Genomic DNA, 18,720 nt, shown 5'->3' with positions numbered 1-18,720 from the left:
TGTGTGATTATAGCAACTACACTTTTTGGCTACAAAGGTCAAAATCTGTGGATATCAACCATAAAACCCATCAACACAGTGTAGTGCATCTGTGTTCTCCCCTTCTCCCATGAAAAACAGGTTAAAAAAACAGGTTCAAGCTGGTATTGGAACTTGAGATGGAGACTTATGTCCTGAATGTGTAATCATTCTGATCTCAATCTTTAAGGCACATGATATTACAATACGTTTTACATTTTCTTCTCCCATCCCTTGATGTGGATCAAGCTAGTGTTCAAAAGTGAAACATAAAACTATAACCTGAACGTGCATACAAAATTTCATTCAGTTATCTTCGATAGCATTCCCATTCTTTTTGACTGTCAGTAGCCACAACTCATGTACACAAACAGAAGTAACTTCATCAACAACACCAATCCCTCAGTTTTTCTCCCTCCTGTCACTAAGTTCATTATTCACTTTGACTTATCTCCTGAGAACACACTCATTTTTCCCAAGTTCTTAATATAATTAGTCTCTCCATCCTACCAAAAAGCAGTTTTTAAAAAGTTTAGAAATGAGCAGGGCCTCTAATTTGCTTCATGTGTCTGGCTCACACAAATTCTAAAATGGTATCAACTGCTTCATTAGTACAGGAAACAGGTGGCTTACCTGTAAGTGATGTTCTTCAAGTAGTCTCTGAAGTCCCACATGCGAGTTTTATGCCTGTGCAGATCCTGCTTCAGGAATATTCTAGAACTCTAGCCAGGGAACTGGGACACATATTCCTCTTCCCTCAAGAGTTTTTCCACCTTGTGTGCATGCCTTCAAGGATGGGGAAACTGCTTTCCTGCTCAGTTCCTTCATAACAATCATGATGTGCGGGCAATAAGAAGAAAATTATAAGTGACACTAGTGACGGGGAATGGGGGGCAGGTTGCATGACTACGCAGATGATCACTCAAAGAACACCAGTTACAGGTAAGTCACCTGTTCTTCCTCAAGGTTTCTGTACAGTCCCACATATGGACAAGTAATTAACTGATGTAGTTGTAGGAGAAGGATTATGCTGGTGTCCTCAAGAAAACAGACAGTGCAAGATTGCTCTGCTGAAAGCCACGTCTGCCTTAGCATGAAGGTCCAATTTATTTACAATATTTTATACCGCTCATCAATGGTAAGTTCTCTAGGTGGTGTACAAAATGGCATTGTATTTTATAATACAGATGGTGTAGAGGTAGACTATGCATTAAGCCTTGTACAATTCAGTTATTGTTGCCGTAGCTGCCATTGCCCTACTCGTGACTAGAAACAAAGGGGGTGGCTTGGCAAGTTTAATTTGCAGCATAATGAGTGTGGACGCAGCCACAAAGAGAGCTTAGAGCAGGGATAGGCAAACATTTTGGTCTGTGGGCATATTTGGCAATTTGGAAAACTGTCCTGGGGACACCACCACAAAATGGCTGCCAGGAAAAGCAATGCAAAGGACAAGTAACCTGCCCAAAAGACAGAATACAAGCAGAGGTGGGGTCTGAACCCCAACAAACTAAATAACTCCTTCGAAGTCACAATTTTCAGCACCAAGAGAAACCTATTTTACAGTGATCCCAGTTGCCAGTAAGAATATGTTTAAGCGGGACAGGTACAGACATTGGCGGAAGCCAAGGAAGGCGTCCAGAGGTGCATTGGTCCCCATGGGCAACACGTTGCCTACCTCCGGCTTCAAGAGAGTGGGAATGTGTGTGAATGTGCATGCACATACATACGTGAGAAAGAAAATTTCAGTCCTTTTTAAGGTCCACATAACAGCCGAATTCATAGTCATACTTGCAGATAGCAACTATCCCAGTATAAAGCCTGGATACACTTTTTAAAAATATTGTACTAGATTGAAAATGTGAATTTATGGATTTAGATTCCTTGTATGAGACCTTGAGAGGGCCTGTTGTCTTGAAAGGCAGTCTAAAATATTTTTAAATTAAGACTGGGGTTACCCATTTAATCTTCTCAACAAAGAGCCTCAACTATTCACTCGGGGACACTGGCCTGGAGATCACCAATGATAGGAACTGGCAAGGACTTGGATTCTCTCTTATCACAGGGGTGGGGAAGCCCTAGTCAAATTTCATCCAGCCAGCATGTTCTTGCCCTGTCCAACTTTCCCCTTGGGAAAGACCAGTGGAGCAGGAATGTTGAGTTCTTCTGCCCAAAGGTGTGTGTGTGCCTTTCAGAAACAACACCCAGCAGCTTGCACTCCCCTCCACCCTGCCTTTCCCTTCAAAGGTGATGCCCAATAGTGCCGCACAACACACACTTCCCCACACACTTCCCCACTCAGCAGTTCCCTTGGGAAAGCCAACTGTGAGCTGGAGGTTAATGACAGGGACTTGTCTCTATGCCTGCTGGGTGGTTGGAGCTCCATCTACCCTGCAGGCGCAGAGCCAGAGAAAGCAGATATGCTTCTGCCACACCTAGCTGGCTCTGGTAGTGCCTTTTGTCTCTGACCTTGAGCTGCTTATATAGCACAAGATCAGGGACAAGGCCCCATCCCTGTGGGCAGGGGTATGTCCTGGCAACCACAAAACATAGAGAAATAAGATGGGGTGGCACAAATAGAGAGAGAGGAGAGGTGACCCTGTCCACACTATTCCGAATAATTCTTCCCATGGATCAATGGGCGTCCACAGGGGGGGGGGGGTGTCCCTATCCCTGCTCTGCTGGATATAGGGAAGTCAAAAGTTAGAGCCCAAACCGAAGTTAGAAGAAATACAGTAGGTCCTTCATCCTTCCTCAAAGAACAATTGGGTTGCAGTGGAGCCATGTCTATAGATCTGGGAATTGTTGGCATAAGGATCACTAGAGTTAGAACAGACCTGGAAAACCAACAGTCATTTATACTGTGAGAGTCTCTGTAGACTTTAGGAAGGTGGGGCCAGCTGACATGGTAGTCTGAGCAAGTAGTAAACAGCAAGCTGCTGTTAACATGGTGGTCAGAAAGTAACTGAGAAGCTCCTCCTGCCCCTCTATCAATGTGCACAAGGAGGAAAGTTTCACCACAAGGGGAGAGGGATATGAGTGCGAGGTCCCTAGCTAGAGATCTAAAATACTCCAGAAGCTGGATTTGCACAAGCACAGAACCCACATGTGAAACTACATAGAGAGCATGAAAAAAGAGCTGCCAACCCTACACTGATGGAGGAAATTAGTACAGCACCATAAGGAGTATTTATGAGATGCAATGGAGTATGCCACCAGAAGCAACACAAGAGGAATGATTACAGCTAATAGTGTACTAACGCCCTTCAGCTTGATTCAGAATAGGCTGCAACAGAGGTATTTACCAAAACAAGCAAAGAAATAAAAATTAGAATCCGTAAATAGCCATTTGTTTCCTCCAAATGCTATTCTAGGATTTGGGTCCTATCATGCTCCTGATGACATCACTGGTAGCATGATCGGGTCCAATCTCTTTAGCCACCCCTGCTGAGTGCCAAGGACAGAGGTGCTTGCTCAAAAGTTGCAATCTAAACCAGAGGAGTAGTCTTGGAAACATGCCACTCTTTTAAGAACACATCCTAGCATTACAAGTTCAACAAATTTGTATTATGAGCCGGGCAGAAATCAAGCTTCAGTGACACCACCAGTTTCAGCACTTGACAAATGTGAAACCAACTTGGCATACAGCATGGGTGGGCAACTTCATACAATCTGGGGACAATTCCACCTGCCCCAAACCCACCACTGGCAGCCCTCTCACAGCGTCTGTGCTGTCAAAAAAGAAGTTATTTTTTTAAAGTCACGGTTTGCCACTGAAATTTGCTGGCAAACTGCTACGGAGGCTCAAAATGGACAAATTTCAGCAGCAAATGACGACTTTTAAAAACCTTGTTTTCCAGTTAAAAAATAAATAAATAGGCACAGCAGGGGACAACATGGGCCACATGCCAGAGGTTGCTCACCCCTGGTATACAGGGAAAGTGTTATTGTGACTGGGGGTAATTAGTTCCTTCTTCAGCAGGAAACCCCCACCCTGCCCCCGCCTCACAGTATGTTGGGAGTTTTGATGTTGTCTGGCAAAAATGTTTTGGACTTCTCTTCTTTTGGGATAAACACAGACTCTGTGGGGAAAAAGAACTATGCCTGCACATAACTACATGCCAAAGCAAAGCTCACAGATTAGGTTCCATAATCACATTATCAGCTAACACTGATCCCAAGGCTTTAGCTTGAATCACTTTGGCAATGCCTTGGATAGTCAAGATTAAGAGACAGCAACAGAATAAGAGACACGTTAATGAGTTTGGTTACTTTTCCAAGTGAAAGACAATGGCCTTTCCCCTCTGCAAAATCTGACTGGATAGCTGGAAACTTATGCAATTGCTAAAACACAGCTTCAAACAGACACTCCAATGCATTATTTTGGTCTTTTAGTAGATAGTGATAGTAAGTATAATTTAGGCTTGTAAAGCATCTCTCACCTATTCACCTGTGGTAAGAATTGCTTTCAGGTGAGCAAACAGAAATGGTTTCATGAAATGGATGAGAATGGCTTTATGAAAGAAGTATTTTCCCCATGGGCTAGGAATGTATGTATGCTTATTTGCCAGGAGCGCATAATAACATGCACAGAGGAAGTAATTCACATATAATATCCACTTACACCAGTATAGTGACCCACGGAAGAATTCACTTTCCTCATAGAAAGAACATTTTGTCCATGAACTAGTAGGCAGAAACTAGTAGAATCCAGCTAAAGCTTTGCACTGCAACTCAAGCTGCAGTATTGTTGACAGTGTAGCATGATGCAAACATGTGATGCAACATGGAGCAAGTTTTCAGTTCCAGAAGTGGGTGATGGCATGACATCATTATATCATGTGCCACTGCGGGTGTATACACCATTTGGGACTCCTATGATACAGCCTTCACTGTAATTTTTAACCAGACTCTCCTTTACATACTATTTGCATCAGGTCAGACGTTTCTCAAAAAGAGCATTAGATATTTCTAATGCCAGACTGAGGAGTTTTAAACTATTATCGCATTTAAGAATTTCTACACCCTCCCAATTGTCATCACTCCATACCATCTTTATTCTTACCCAGGTTTCCTTGCTCAATGGTTAAGACCACTTCATCCATCAACAAGGCCCGGAAATCCAGGTCCTCTTCGCAACACTTGGCTTTGAGTGCCCTCAAGATTTCCTGCTGAGGGTAGTCTTCTCTGATACGACGATCCGTTAAAAACCAGAGCCTGGGAGCAACGGAGCTACACATCTTTAGTCCTACACACGTTAGGACTCCTTTGAAAGGAACGTCTAGAAAATTAAAGAAAGAAACTTAGTGCGGGCACACACATCCCATGTCTCAAAGTACAGCTAATTTACATCCTCCATTGTGTATTCTTAAATTTAAGAGGTTTCAATTCTCTTACTTTAATCAATATTAAGTGATCCAAGGGCAAGTTATGCAATAAGTCTGATTGTTAGACTGAGGCTATGTGAATGTTTCCCAAGAGAAAATGGTCCAGCACTGGTTGAGCAGATTCCAGTAAGGAACGCCAATACTTGTAAGAAGGGGGCAACTTCCCATACATAGGAGACGTGAGAAAGACAACAGATGTTGCTACTGTGTGGGCCGGTTCACATGAAATAAGCCATGGTGGCTTATTTAAATTGTGGTGTATGCAGGGCATGATTTTCATAATCACTACCCGGGCATGTTGTACAAACCTGGGCAGCATGGCTTGTTGGAGGAGGAAACAGCCCTCCAATAACCCATGGGCTGTTGTAGGGTTATTGGAGGGTTGTTTCCCCCTTCAACAAGCCATGCCTCCCAGGTTCACATAACATGACAAGTCACACCCAGATTTTGATTGTGTGAACAAGGTGTGTGCGTGCGCATGTACGCTACATACACAAGCACACACAGGAGAGGAAGGGAAGGGAGCTTGCTGTCTGTATGTGTGCAGGTATGTGTGCCTGTATGAGAGCACCTGTATACCTCTCTCCTGTAACACGAGGAGGAGGGTATTGACAGAGCTTCCTCTCTCTTCTTGGCTTGCTCATGCTCAAAGCACTCCCTCACCTGCCCTGCCTGTTCCCTTAAAGTCAGTGTGAACTCCAGTAGCAGAATCTTCCCTGAAGCTGATTCAGCAATTGGCCTTTCTTTCAGTTCATCCATCTTTATTCTCACACTTTAAAAATGCTTTCTACATGCTTGACTATGTACTCCATGTTGTGACTTCACTTGTACTCTGTTTTGGCTCAGTTCCTTGTATGATCTCCTCTGAATCTGTTTTGAGATCCCTGCCATGGATTCACTTGATTTGCTCTCTTTGATAGCAACACTGGACTATTCCAGAGCTATTTTAAGCCATTGACTCAGCTTTAGCCCATCCTCTCAGGCAGGGTTGGTCAACCTGTGGCCCTCCAGATTTTTGGCCTACAACTCCCATCAGCCCGTGCCACCATAGGCAATGGTGAGGACTAAAGGCAGTTGTATGCCAAAACACCTGGAGGGCCACAAGTTGCCCACCCCTGCTCTGAGGCAACAAGAGACTACACTGTGTTCACATTATCAAAATAAGCTACCATGTGTGCGGGGCACAACTTCTGTAGTCACTGCCTGGGCGTGGCTTGTTGTGTCATCTCAACCCAGGCAACATGGTTTGTTGGAGGAGGAAACAACCCTCCAATAACCCATGAGCTGTTGTCAGGTTATTTCCCCCTCCAACAAGTCATGATGTCTGGCTTCAGATGGCACAACAAGCCACGCCAGGGCGGTGATTATGGAAATTGCGTCCCGCACACTCCGCAATTTAAATAAGCCACGGTGCCTTATTTTGATCTTGTGAACCAGGTTACTATGTCCAATAGACTTGCTGCATGACTGGACAAACTAAGGTAATAAAAACAGGGATATTATGGGGATAATAAAAAAAATTACTTCTCTTACAGGGCTGAGGGAAAGATCATCGAGATAATACGTATATAATATACCTTCAACATCTTAAAAGCGCAGTATAAATACAAGCTATATTACAGAGCCAGAGAGAAGTTACTTTTGGAATAACTCCAAGCCCACTGGAGAGAGCTAATATCATTTTTTTTTTTAAATGCAAAACCTGACTGTTAGACCACCTGTGGCAGCCTTAGCAACTAAAGAGGGATGAGGTCACTCACAAAGCCTCTTGCAGTTTGGTCGTGGCTAGAAAAAGTTTCAACTTAATGGGACTTTTCACATATAACAGCGGCATTCGGCAGCAAATCACAGGTTGATTAACCCACGTTTTCTCGAGGACACGAGGAGTACGCAAGCCACCTCCAGGTTGCAAAACAACCTACAAATACCCCTGTTCGGAGGCTGTTAGTGTGATGTCCACATTCAGATGTTTTGGGTTATTCATGGATTAAACAACCCAAACTTAACCCACAAACAACCCAAAGTGTCCGGGTTTGGACATCACGCTAACAACCTACAAATGAGTCAATCGTAGGTTGTTCTTTAAAGGCAGAAGTGGTGGGTGCACGGGAGGCAGCATGCCCACTCTCTCCTGCTCATGTATGACATCCCATTGGTTGTTTAAACCTTGGGTTGACATCATGTGTAAACCAGGTCTATGTTTTGCTGAAGCACACCAGTAACTGCAGATGCCATGCTTCACTGTGACATTGCCACACCAGCGCTCTCACACTTTTGACTTCCTGAAATTGTAGTTAAGATGATATATAAACACAAGAGGTTTTAAGGCTGGCCTATTCTAATCCGCTAACATTTAAGCCAGTTTTAAACGCAAGGTAAGGCAGATATCTTCTTGCATTTATGTACAACACTTATACTACTTCTCAAAGATCATTTTGCATCCAATCTGCTCACTGTATCGAAATGGTTGGAAGAAGCATATGGGTACCAAGCTGAGCATAATTCTATGCATGTCTACTCAGAAGTAAGTCCCACTGAGTTGAATGAGACTTACTCTCAGGTAGATAGGTATAGGACTGCAGCCTTAAAGGTTAATGCACACTTAATTAGACGTAATGTAATGCAGGTCACACTGTTAAGGTTATCTATTCAAGATCACATAAAGATTAGTTATTCCACACTAATAATCCAGTTGGCTAATGATGATTTCCCTCCCCACACTTTTCAGCATATCTTACAAGTAAAGCAGGAATTAAAATCTGCATTAGTTGTTGATCGTTCTGAATTAAAGTTAATTATTCTGGATTAAAAGAGTTGAGGGTATGACTCTGTGTGTAGGTGAGTATGTAGTATAAATTTTGATTTAGTGTGTTGAGTTTAAATCTGTGCAGAGAAAGCTGAATGTGAACATGTTAAATGAAAAAAGTAGCTCCCTACTTAAAACCCACACTACAAATGAGCAATTAAGGGTGCAAGCCTATGCATATTTAGACTGAAAAAAGTCCTACAACCCCAACAATGATGGGAGTTGTAGGACATTATATCTGACTAAATCTGCATAGGATTGCACCTTAAGTTTCTAAGGGCACAATCCTATGGGTTGTGCCCTTGTCGATTGGAAGCCTCTGAACTTGGAGGCTTCCGATCATCCAAAGCCCTGCTGAGTTGATGCTAGCAGGGCAGGAGTAGCAGGGGAGACGACCTTTACCTCCACATCCTCCATCTTTAGTGCATTTTGCTAGATGGGCTTCTGAACCCATCTAGCAAGGGCACTCTAGAGGGAGAGAGAAGGAGGCTGGCGAGGCCTCAGAATCTCTGGTATCCTGGCCTCTCCAGTCTCCTCTCTTCCCTTCCCTGCCTACCAGAACACCCCCTTTCCCTGTCCTCTGAGGTTGCTTTTCTGACCTCAGAGGGCAGACAGCATAGTTCTTTCTGCACCAGCTACGAGGAGGCAGAGGAAGGGTGACAGATCTCCAACTCCCCCTTCTGAGTTCAGAATGCTGTCTCCAACTTTCGAAGGGGGATTCAGAGTAATCCTATGGTCTCTCCCAGGGACCATAGGATCACTCTCCTAAATGCCCAAACACTAGGTCTTATTGTTGCCACAGGCCAAGGGAGCTCTTCTGGAATTTTATTTTCCTGTGCTGGCTAAAGCAGATGTATGAAGGTCTCTTGAATCCAGCCCTTATTAGAAGAGCATTATTCAACAAATGAACAAATTGGCTGCCTTAAGAGAAGGTAGAAACTTGTCATCTGCTTTGTATAATTTTAAACCTACATAAATTGTCTGCTTTAATGAAACAATAGAGTAAACTTTGGAGATCCAGGTCTCTGTGGCTCATTATTTTCCAGTCTCCTTTTAACTAACAAGAGCAGGAACTGTTCTTCTGACCTAGCTTCAGTCACCTAAATTGTTTTGTCTGCAGTGAGTTTGCAGTAAGCAATATAAATGAACAGATTTTACATGGAACTCTTTTGCTATAATTTATCAGTCACATAGTATAGCTCCTTAATATGCAGCAGCAAGCTGTATTTTTTTACTTGAAAACAAATGCTCTTTATTTCAGGCAAGAATTATGAATAAAATTCCTCATGTTTTTACCACTAGGCTTGCAAGGAATTTAAAAACCTTTCACCACTTGGTATGAGATCTATAGTATGTGATCTATAGTTATGATTTGTTCCTTCAGTGTCTAAAGAAAAATATGGAAAAACACTAACGTTAAAAGAAAGAGCAGCTTTCTTTGCTTGACACTCGGACAGACCCCAACCTAGGATTCACAAGCGTCTACCCAAACTATTCCACTGAAGAAACTTTTATTTTTTAAGGAAGTTTCCACGTATATTTTGTGCCTTTCCTATAGACTCTGAGGAAAGCGGCAACAAAAAAATGTCCTGAATTATCTGTTAGGAAAACAATCATTCAAAGTAAAAAGGGGCGAGACACTTTTAACTAACCTCGTCACAACGTTACACCATTTCATTGCTTAATGCTGCCTTCTGTACCACTGCACTTTATCAAGGTAAGAAAGGCTGTTTTATCACCAGAAGGCACCCTGAATTACTTGATACTGTTAACTGTAGGGCACTAGCAAAACATCCATCATTATAACAGACAGGGTGGGAGGCCTTGTATATTATAGGGACTTCTGGAAATGGTGCAATGGGTCTCTGTTCACAGACACTCAGTGTACCCACAATGAGGTTCCTGTGGGTGGAAATGTCAGGATTTGTATTCTCCTCAAGTACAGTGGTTTGTTTTTTCCCACTGGAATTAAAGACAACCACTCACATATTTGGGAGAATTAAGGAACGTACAAGGCTGCCTTATATCAGTCAGACTATTTGTTCATCTAGCCCCATATGATCTATTCTGACTGGCAGCAGTTCTCCCGGCCCCCCAGAGGTCTTTCCCATCATCTGCTACCTGATCCATTTAAATGGAGATGCCAGATTACACCTGGCAACAATCTGTATGCAAAGCATGTGCTCTGCCCCAGAGCTATTAGTCTGCCTGCATGTAAAGGGATGCACTCATGAAGTAGGGGAGAAATCCACCCTAGTGACCCCAGTGCATCTACTCAACTGTACCCCAAATTGCAGCTTGCAAAAGCTCAAAGCATTATCCCATAGAATTCAATAGCAGAACTGAGTCAGCACTTGTTCGCATGGCCCCATGCTTGAAATCTGCATACAGCAAATCCCTGATCCATGGTTCTGTTTCTTAGTGTGAAATTAGAATGTGACAAAATCCTGCAGGAATAGGTTTTATAAAAAATTATATTGATTGTTTCAAAAGATAAATTGGCTATCCTAGGATACTTGCTTTCTTCTTTTAAGAGGAATACTTCAAGACAGAGCACTCAGGAGTTCCAAAATCTAGCAGCTTCCAAACATTTCAATAAGACTTTCATTAGAAATATCCTCATCAGAAAATTACCCACCATGGAAAAATGTGGGATAATTAGTTGCGTGTAATCCTTCATATATGACAGAGAATAAAAGTCAGTGTCTGATTGAAACAGACAACCACCACAAAGGGGGGGCGGTCAGTTGTCACATTATGGAATCGTGAATTTTAAATGTACACCCTTTAAGATAAAAATCATGGCCCAATTGTAAACATAAAAATAATTTAGCTAAAAGGCCACCTCCAATGTTATAAAATCCATATGTTACAAAATCGGTGTAGGATTAGGATGAACTTTAATAAGAATTTACATGCCATGAGTTGGTTCAGACATAGCAGCAAAACATGGCTTTGCATTACATGTATGAGCCTGGCTGGACCCTCAGGCTCACATTCCCATGCCCTCCTCCAGTGCCTCCTAAACACCAATTCTTTGCCTACATTCCTAGTCTGAAGCAAAGCATGGTTTACCATTTCATCCAAACCAGCAAACAATGATCTCTGCTTGCCCTGCAAACCAGGAGAATAAACAAGAGTGCACGTGTCTAAGAGTCCAGCCAGTCAAACATTATATCTGAACCACCACAGTGAGATTAATGCAATACTTATATTCCAAACCACACTGCAAATACTGCACTCTGAGGCAGCCTATAAATTATGTACTGGCTGAACATCTGGTCCCATGTTCTATATAAGTAAAGCTGCTTTTTTCCTTAAAAATGAACATAATTTTAAATCAAGCAAGCATTAACACAACCAAGGTAGCCTAAACCAGGAATGAGAATTCAGGCTGGCTTGTTTTTTTTACTAGAACTCCAAGAACCAGAAACCTGAACCTCGTTAAAAAGACATCACTTTGAATTACAGAATTCTGAGCCCGGAATTTTGTTTTGAGAACTAAAACTGAACAGAGCTCACAGTTCTTCAACACAAAACTTCACTCCTAGTTACACCAAGCTTTTTCATTTCAGCATTATAATTTTGGGCAGGGGACTTGTGGAGGCATTTTGTTGCTGCTACTGGTAAACAATTGGAAGTCAGATATCTTGCTGATCTCCTGCAAATCTACCAGCAGATCCAGATCTACTTTCTGCCCATCCCTTGTCTAAACAACAGCTGATAGTCTGTCTGTTCATCCTTGCTCTACACCTCCATTACAGAAATGACCACTGCGGCCAGGTGATCTACTGCACACTTCTCTGGAAGCATCAGTACTGTCAACACCCCCACTCAACTTCCCTTTTATATTTGCAAAGGACACCACAGTCTGGAGAGAAAGGAATGTTTCAGCTACTGTGTTTGGCCAATTGCAGAAGCGTAAAACACTTAACCTTCATATAACTTCTTCTCTGTTGTGTTCTCTTGTCCATAAAGGAAAACTCAACTGATTTTTTAGAGTTGCTTATGCAACCCTTTAATCACATTCACAATTGCCCTAAGCAAGAAAGAGCATTTCATTCCTTATTTCCTTATGGGACTATAAAAATCTCTCTGCACCCAATAAGCCTACATACTTTTTGTTGAGGTACCACCTTGCAGGTGCTTGCTATTTGTACATCTACCATACATACCTTTAATCCCAAACTAATAATGCATAGGAAATAGAAACCCGCTTATCAATGCTTCATACACACACACACACACACACACACACCACAGCCATCCCTACTCACTTTCCCCACCATACTCACAATCTCTAGGCATGCCTAGGCATGGGGTAGGGGTGGGATGAGAAAGAATGGAGTGAATGAATAAGTGAATAACGGTAGCATGACTTACCAGACACTGGGGGTGGGGGGTGGGAAAAACAGCAATACCCAATGACTGTTGCTTCAATCCCCCTCAGTGTGAAGAGGTATTTCTGGGACCTTTTCTTCTCCCTCCCCTTTAACACCCCCTTCAGAGGTAATCAAGTCCTCTCAGTGCCTTTGGCTCTTCAAGAGTGGGTTGGTCACAAAGCCTCCAAAAGAAGGAAGATTTCATGTGAATTGTATTCTCTTGGTACCCCAATGGGTGATGCCTAACTGCTGCCCAGAAGACTGAAGTAATTTGGTGAGGGGGATTAATATTCCTGCTCCCCCGAAGAAAGGGAGGCCAGAAAAAAGAAACAAGAATCTTATGTTCTAAGCATTCAAATTACAAAAAAACTTCTTGTGTGTTTCTACTCCCTCAGAACTGGGCCCCTAAGAAGGCTGCACCTAGCATCACCAATATCTAGGAAAAGAAAGAAAAGATCTAGGTTAGTTTACTTCATTCATAGTCCAACTAGGAAAAAGCACACAGTGAGGCATAGTAGAAAACCATCTAAGGCTGCAATCCTATGCCCACTTTACCTGGGACTAAGCCCTACTGAACTCAATAGGACTTACTTCTGAGTAGACATGTATAGGATTGCTCTGTGTTTAAATTTTTGTGCAGGGTAAGGTGACTTCAAAAGGGGAAAGAAACTGACGTAAACACAGTTTTACACATCTTGACACATCCACGGTATAAACATGACTAATGAGACAAGGTATGTGCCTCAGTTTTAGTAAAAACATGCGTTCTACACTATATACTTAATGGAATCACTATCACACACAGAATCCAAAGGGAAAAAAGAAGCCAAATTAACAAACCCGTAAGAAAAGAAAAGTCATTGTTTCAGACGCACTGTTTGCTTACAGTATGGATTTAATTACAACAAAATGTATGTTAAGTCACCATCCTGCAAAGCGGTAGTATTTTTCTATAAAACAGGCTACAAATTTAAAACACATACATAAAAACAGAATACGAAAAAAGCAAATAGCATCCAGTATCAAGGGCTTTGTTTTAAGAACACGCATGCAGAATTACCTAGAAATGCTTCCCACACGGTTAAGACGTCACCACAAACGCTTAAGCATCTGTACTCAGACAAAGAATTCTAAAATAAAATATGCACGTGCATCCCGCGTCTTCAACACAGACGATGAGGAACAAACAAGGCGATTTCAAGTAAGCAGGGCGGCAGACAAGTCACTAACCTGGGCGCTCTTTCCGTCTCCTCCTCCTGAACAGTGCTCCGGATTTAGGAAGATGTGATGGGGCCTCCAACCCTCCCCCTCAATTATTAGGGCAGAATGCTAATAAAATAAGTACGTGGAATCATAAACGGGAGGGAGGCGGGGAGAAGTTACAGAATGAGAAGGGCTGACTGCTTTAAAAGGCCCTCAGATTGTTCTTCGATCCCCACAGAAGTGGGACTATTTAATTCCCTCTCCTGTATCCTGTCCAATTATTTCCCGGTGATCATTATCAAGAATTGGAACACCTCAAAGGAAGGTTTAAAACAAAAAAAGGGCGAAATCCGCCCCGCTCTCCTCGCGCGCTCTGCCCCCCCCACAAGACCACGAGCAAAAGACTGACGGGGGGGAGGGGCGACTTGCCCTCCTTGGAGGCACGAATAAGCCAAAAGGGCGAATAATGAATGCCTCCCTTCGACTAAGGGGAGGGAGGCACCCTCGAGGCTGTTCCGCAGAGCGAGCCCCCGCCTCCGCCCCCCCCTGCGGCTCCCGCTGCTGCTTAAGTCGCGCTAGCAGCCGCAGCCCAGAAACCGCCACAGCCGATCTCGCCAGCCTGGTCGCCCGCCCGCCCGCGCGGCCTGATAGGATGGATGAGAGAGAGGGAGGGAGAGAGAGAGGGAGGGACGGAGGAATCGGAAGACGCCACCAGCGCGCGCACAGCGGAGGGGGGCGGCTCGCTGGCCCGCGCGAGCGAGTTCAGGGACACCGCGACCGCCCTATTTCGCGCGCGCCCGTTGTCTGGCAGCCCCCTCCCCTTCCCCCAGCCAATCCAGCCCCAGAAGCAAGAAAGGCGCGCAGAGCCTTCCCCCGCCCCACCGAGTGCGCACCTCAGAGGCGGCTCCGCTCGTTAAAGGGGGAGGGGGCGTGCGTCTGCGAGGGGCGAGGAGAAGCGAGCCCAGCAACCAGCCCAGCAACCGTCGCTTTCCCTTTACCTCTTCCTTTCCCTCGCTCTCCTGTCCTCGTCACTCCGACGCCGGATTCCTCCTCCCAGCAAGAATTTGCGGCCCCTCCCCCGCCACCTCAGATATTTGCTGCCACCACGACTCGCTTTATAAGTCTCCGTATGCACATCACCACATCCCCAGAGAGAAACCTGCCTCCATCGGTATGAACGCGCCTTCACGAGCACGCTGGAAAAGGAGCGCTCGCCCCTTGCCGGGTTCCGAAGTTTTGAGAGGAAAGGGTGGGGCAGGGGCTTAGGATTTTAGGAAGCCCCGTCCTTCCCCCTTGGAATGGCTTCTTGTCAGGCAGCGGAGAAGAGCTGTATCCTGCTCGCCCTGGGTGCTTCCAGACAAGGCTTTTGTACCATCACCCTGATTCGTTTCAGATGAGGTTTTTATCACGCCATCTTTCACAGAATTGGTGTGTGTGTGCCCAGACATGGTCTTCTCCTAAACCTTCCTGTGTTTTTCCACCGCTGCTTCTGTCTTTCCTCTTACCAGAAATAATCAGTTAAGGAGGAATCGATGGGATAGCTGCACAGTGCCTTTTGCTCGGCAATACTAGGAGCCCTCTATCTGGAAGCACCCCCAGTCCTGGGGATAAAATCCCAGATGCTATTTTTGCCCTCTAACCCTTAAAAGAGTGCCACACAGCAAAAAGGCATCAAACAGGAATATCCCCACCCTGCTTATGGCAAAAATCAACAAAAAAGTATTCCTCCGTCTTTCAGTACAATAATAAACATAACAGTAAGGAATTGGCTGATGGGATGGCTATTGGGAACAAGGGTATCATTGAATGCTTCACCTTGATCTCTCGGGAGCTTTTGATACTATTGACCATGGTATCTTCTTGGACTGGCTCTGCGGGTTGTATGTCAGAGGAATGGTGATACAGTGGTTCCACTCCTACCTGCAGGGTCGGTTTCAGAAGATAGCATGGGGGGGCAGGGGTTCTGCTTGATCCCATGGCACTTGCGTTGTGGGTGTCCTGCAAGGTTCCATTTCATCCTCCCTGCTATTAAACGTCTATGTGAAGCCGCAGAGTGAAGTCATCAGAGCATTTGCAGTGAGATGCCATCAATATGTGGGTCACACTTTGCTCTGTTGCTCTCTGTCATCAGAATCAGGTGAAGCCATGAAAGTTCTGAACTGGTGTCTGGACTCAGTAATGCCAATAAACTGAAGTTGAAACCTGTCAAGACTGAGGCACTGTGGATAGGTTGTTCTCATGTCTGGGAACTGGGTGTGCAAACTGTTCTAGATGGGGTTGCATTCCTCCTGAAAGAGCAAGTTCGTAGCTTGGAGGATACTCCTTGATCCAACTTTGCCACTTTATTTCTTTATTTTATGCAAACAAAAATATACACAATCTTATAATATTCCATTAGGTATCAAAGAACAAAAAATAAAAGTAAAGTCAAATCAAATATTCATTGGATTCAAAACATAGAAAAGCCATAATATTTTTAGAAGCAAATAATTATTCTTACAACATTCAATAAACAGGTTCCAATTTATTATACAGTTATCCAGTTGTCTTTTTCTTTTGTTCTCATATAATGCACTATATGCAAATTCCAAATTTTTGTCTGTTACTCACTGTAATCTCCATTTTTAGCATATAAGATCTATACTGCTGTTTTCATATAGGAAGTATTTTTTTATGTTCCTGATAAACTGAACCATCCATATACTTTAAAAATAACAATAAAATACTGGATCAAGTGGGATTTCATATCCCAGTGACTTAATTACCCATCAACTAATTTTTTTCAAATATTTCTTTGCTAAATAACATTCCCCATCATATATGACAGAAAACTCATCTTTTCCTGACATTTCCAACAAGTGGGTGAATAATAATTATTTATCACCACTGCAGTAACATGCCATCTTGCAATTGTTTTATAACAGTTCTCTCTCACACCTATGTTCAAAGAAAATCTTTAAGCTCTATTCCATAGGTTTTCTCAAATCTCCGTGTGAATATCTATATTTTGTGTCATTTTAATCCTCCAATCTTTGATTTGTTCAGGCTCAGTGTCATGTTTTAAAAGAAATGATAGATTTTTGATAATAGATGTTCCTTATTTTTCATAATCCACTTTTCAGTATTTATTTAAATGTTTATAACCCACCTTTCTGGACTAAACCTGGACCAAGGTGGCCTTGGTGCCTCAGAGTGCCTTTTATTACCTAGATCATCCCTGGACAGGGTTAGCCTGGCTGGCCTCTGGTTCATGTGCTGGTAACCTCCCAGTTGGACTACAGAAATGCACTGTATGTGTGATTGCCCTTGAAGATGACCTGGAAGTTTCACCTTGTGCAGAATGCAGCTGCTAGAACTTTTAAGTTGCAGCCAGGTGGAATCACATAACACTGATTCTGAAGAAGTTGCACTGGCTGCCTATTCATTTCTGAGCCCAATTCAAGGTGCTGATACATATCTTTAAAGCCCTAAACAGTTTGAGACCCAAATATCTGAAGGAGCGTAGTATATCAGCCTACTCATAGCTTAAGATCTGGAGGGGAGGCTCTTCAACTCCAGGATGACTGTGCAGTGAATCAGAGAAAAATGATCTGCAGCAAAAATAGCTACAACAAGGTGAACGACCACCATAAAACAATAGGAAACAAAATTAACAGGTTATATAAATGGAATAGCAAGAGCAATAGAAATCTGTCTTTCTTATTTTATTTAAGATAAAATAGAAAAATAAGATAAGAAAATTAACTGAAGCAATGCGGCAATTTATCTTCACAAAAAGGCCAACACTGTCTCCTTGTTTAAACATTAAGAGAAAACCATTAAGGTATTATACCAGTGGTATTTAACACCAGCACAATTAAATAGAATTTATAAGAATGGAATGAAACAATCATGTACACAGCAACAAGTTGATTTTTGTCATATTTGGTGAACAAGTGCTAAAATAGCCACATTTTGGAGTAAGGTTAGATATACAAAAGATGAGCCCCTTAGGTCGGAAGGTGTCCAATATACTACTGGGGAAGAGCAGAGGGAATTTCCAAGTAGCCCCAGAAAGAGTGAAGCGGCTGGGCCAAAGCCGAAAGGACACTCAGCTGTGGATGTGTCTGGTGGTGAAAAGAAAGTCCGATGCTGTAAAGAACAATATTGTTTAGGAACCTGGAATGTCAGATCAATGAATCAAGGTAAGCTGGAGGTGGTCAAACATGAGATGGCAAGATTGAACATCGACATCTTGGGAATCAGCGAACTAAACTGGACAAGCACGGGCGAATTTAATTCAGGTGACCATTATATCTACTACTGTGGGCAAGAATCCCTTAGAAGAAATGGAGTAGCACTCATAGTCAACAGAAGGGTGTGAAAAGCAGTACTGGGGTACAATCTCAAAAACGATAGAATGATCTCAGTACGAATCCAAAGCAAACCATTCAACATCACAGTAATTCAAGTCTACACCCCAACCACTGAGGCCGAAGAAGCTGAGGTTGATCGGTTCTATGAAGACCTACAACACCTTCTAGAACTAACACCAAAAAAAAAAGAAGAAGTCCTTTTCATCATAGGGGATTGGAATGCTAAAGTAGGAAGTCAAGCAATCACCGGGATAACAGGCAAGCATGGCCTTGGTGTACAAAATGAAGCAGGACAAAGGCTAATAGAGTTTTGCCAAGAGAATACGCTGATCATAGCAAACACTCTTTTCCAACAGCACAAGAGGCGACTCTACACATGGACATCACCAGATGGTCAATATCGAAATCAGATTGATTATGTACTTTGTAGCCAAAGATGGAGAAGCTCCATACAGTCAGTAAAAACAAGACCTGGAGCTGACTCTGGCTCAGATTATGAGCTGCTTCTTGCAAAATTTCGGCTTAAATTGAAGAACGTAGGGAAAACCACTAAACCATTCAGGTATGACCTG

General features: G+C 43.2%; 2 protein-coding genes across 6 annotated transcripts in view; one reads left to right on the top strand and one right to left on the bottom strand.

The window, feature by feature from the left end:
- The window catches only part of RIMKLB (ribosomal modification protein rimK like family member B), a 105,127-nt gene that overhangs the window by 45,300 nt on the left and 41,107 nt on the right, over positions 1–18,720 (bottom strand). Inside the window, exons 1-3 of one of the 5 annotated variants that reach the window (XM_084835498.1) lie at positions 14,792–14,910; positions 12,592–13,026; positions 5,081–5,296 (exon numbers count right to left, since the gene is read on the bottom strand). In XM_084835498.1, coding sequence (XP_084691624.1) covers positions 5,081–5,255 — 175 coding nt within the window. In that variant the 5' untranslated portion in view covers positions 5,256–5,296; positions 12,592–13,026; positions 14,792–14,910. Of the gene's footprint in view, positions 1–5,080; positions 5,297–12,591; positions 13,027–13,820; positions 14,619–14,791; positions 15,253–18,720 lie in introns of those variants that run through there. The other 4 variants (XM_084835497.1, XM_084835500.1, XM_084835499.1 and 1 more) reach the window with 4 other exon arrangements.
- Positions 14,696–18,720, top strand: part of MFAP5 (microfibril associated protein 5) — an 81,023-nt gene continuing 76,998 nt past the window's right edge. Inside the window, exon 1 of the mRNA XM_084835501.1 lies at positions 14,696–14,964. Coding sequence (XP_084691627.1) covers positions 14,923–14,964 — 42 coding nt within the window. The 5' untranslated portion in view covers positions 14,696–14,922. The remainder of the gene's footprint in view (positions 14,965–18,720) is intronic.

Source organism: Heloderma suspectum, chromosome 2, assembly GCF_057233095.1.
Source record: "Heloderma suspectum isolate Gila_16-S chromosome 2, 16-S_ref, whole genome shotgun sequence".
In the NCBI taxonomy this organism is placed as follows: Eukaryota; Metazoa; Chordata; class Lepidosauria; order Squamata; family Helodermatidae; genus Heloderma; species Heloderma suspectum.
Note: the sequence above shows the minus strand (reverse complement) of the source record. Positions and strands in the feature narration are given on the sequence as shown.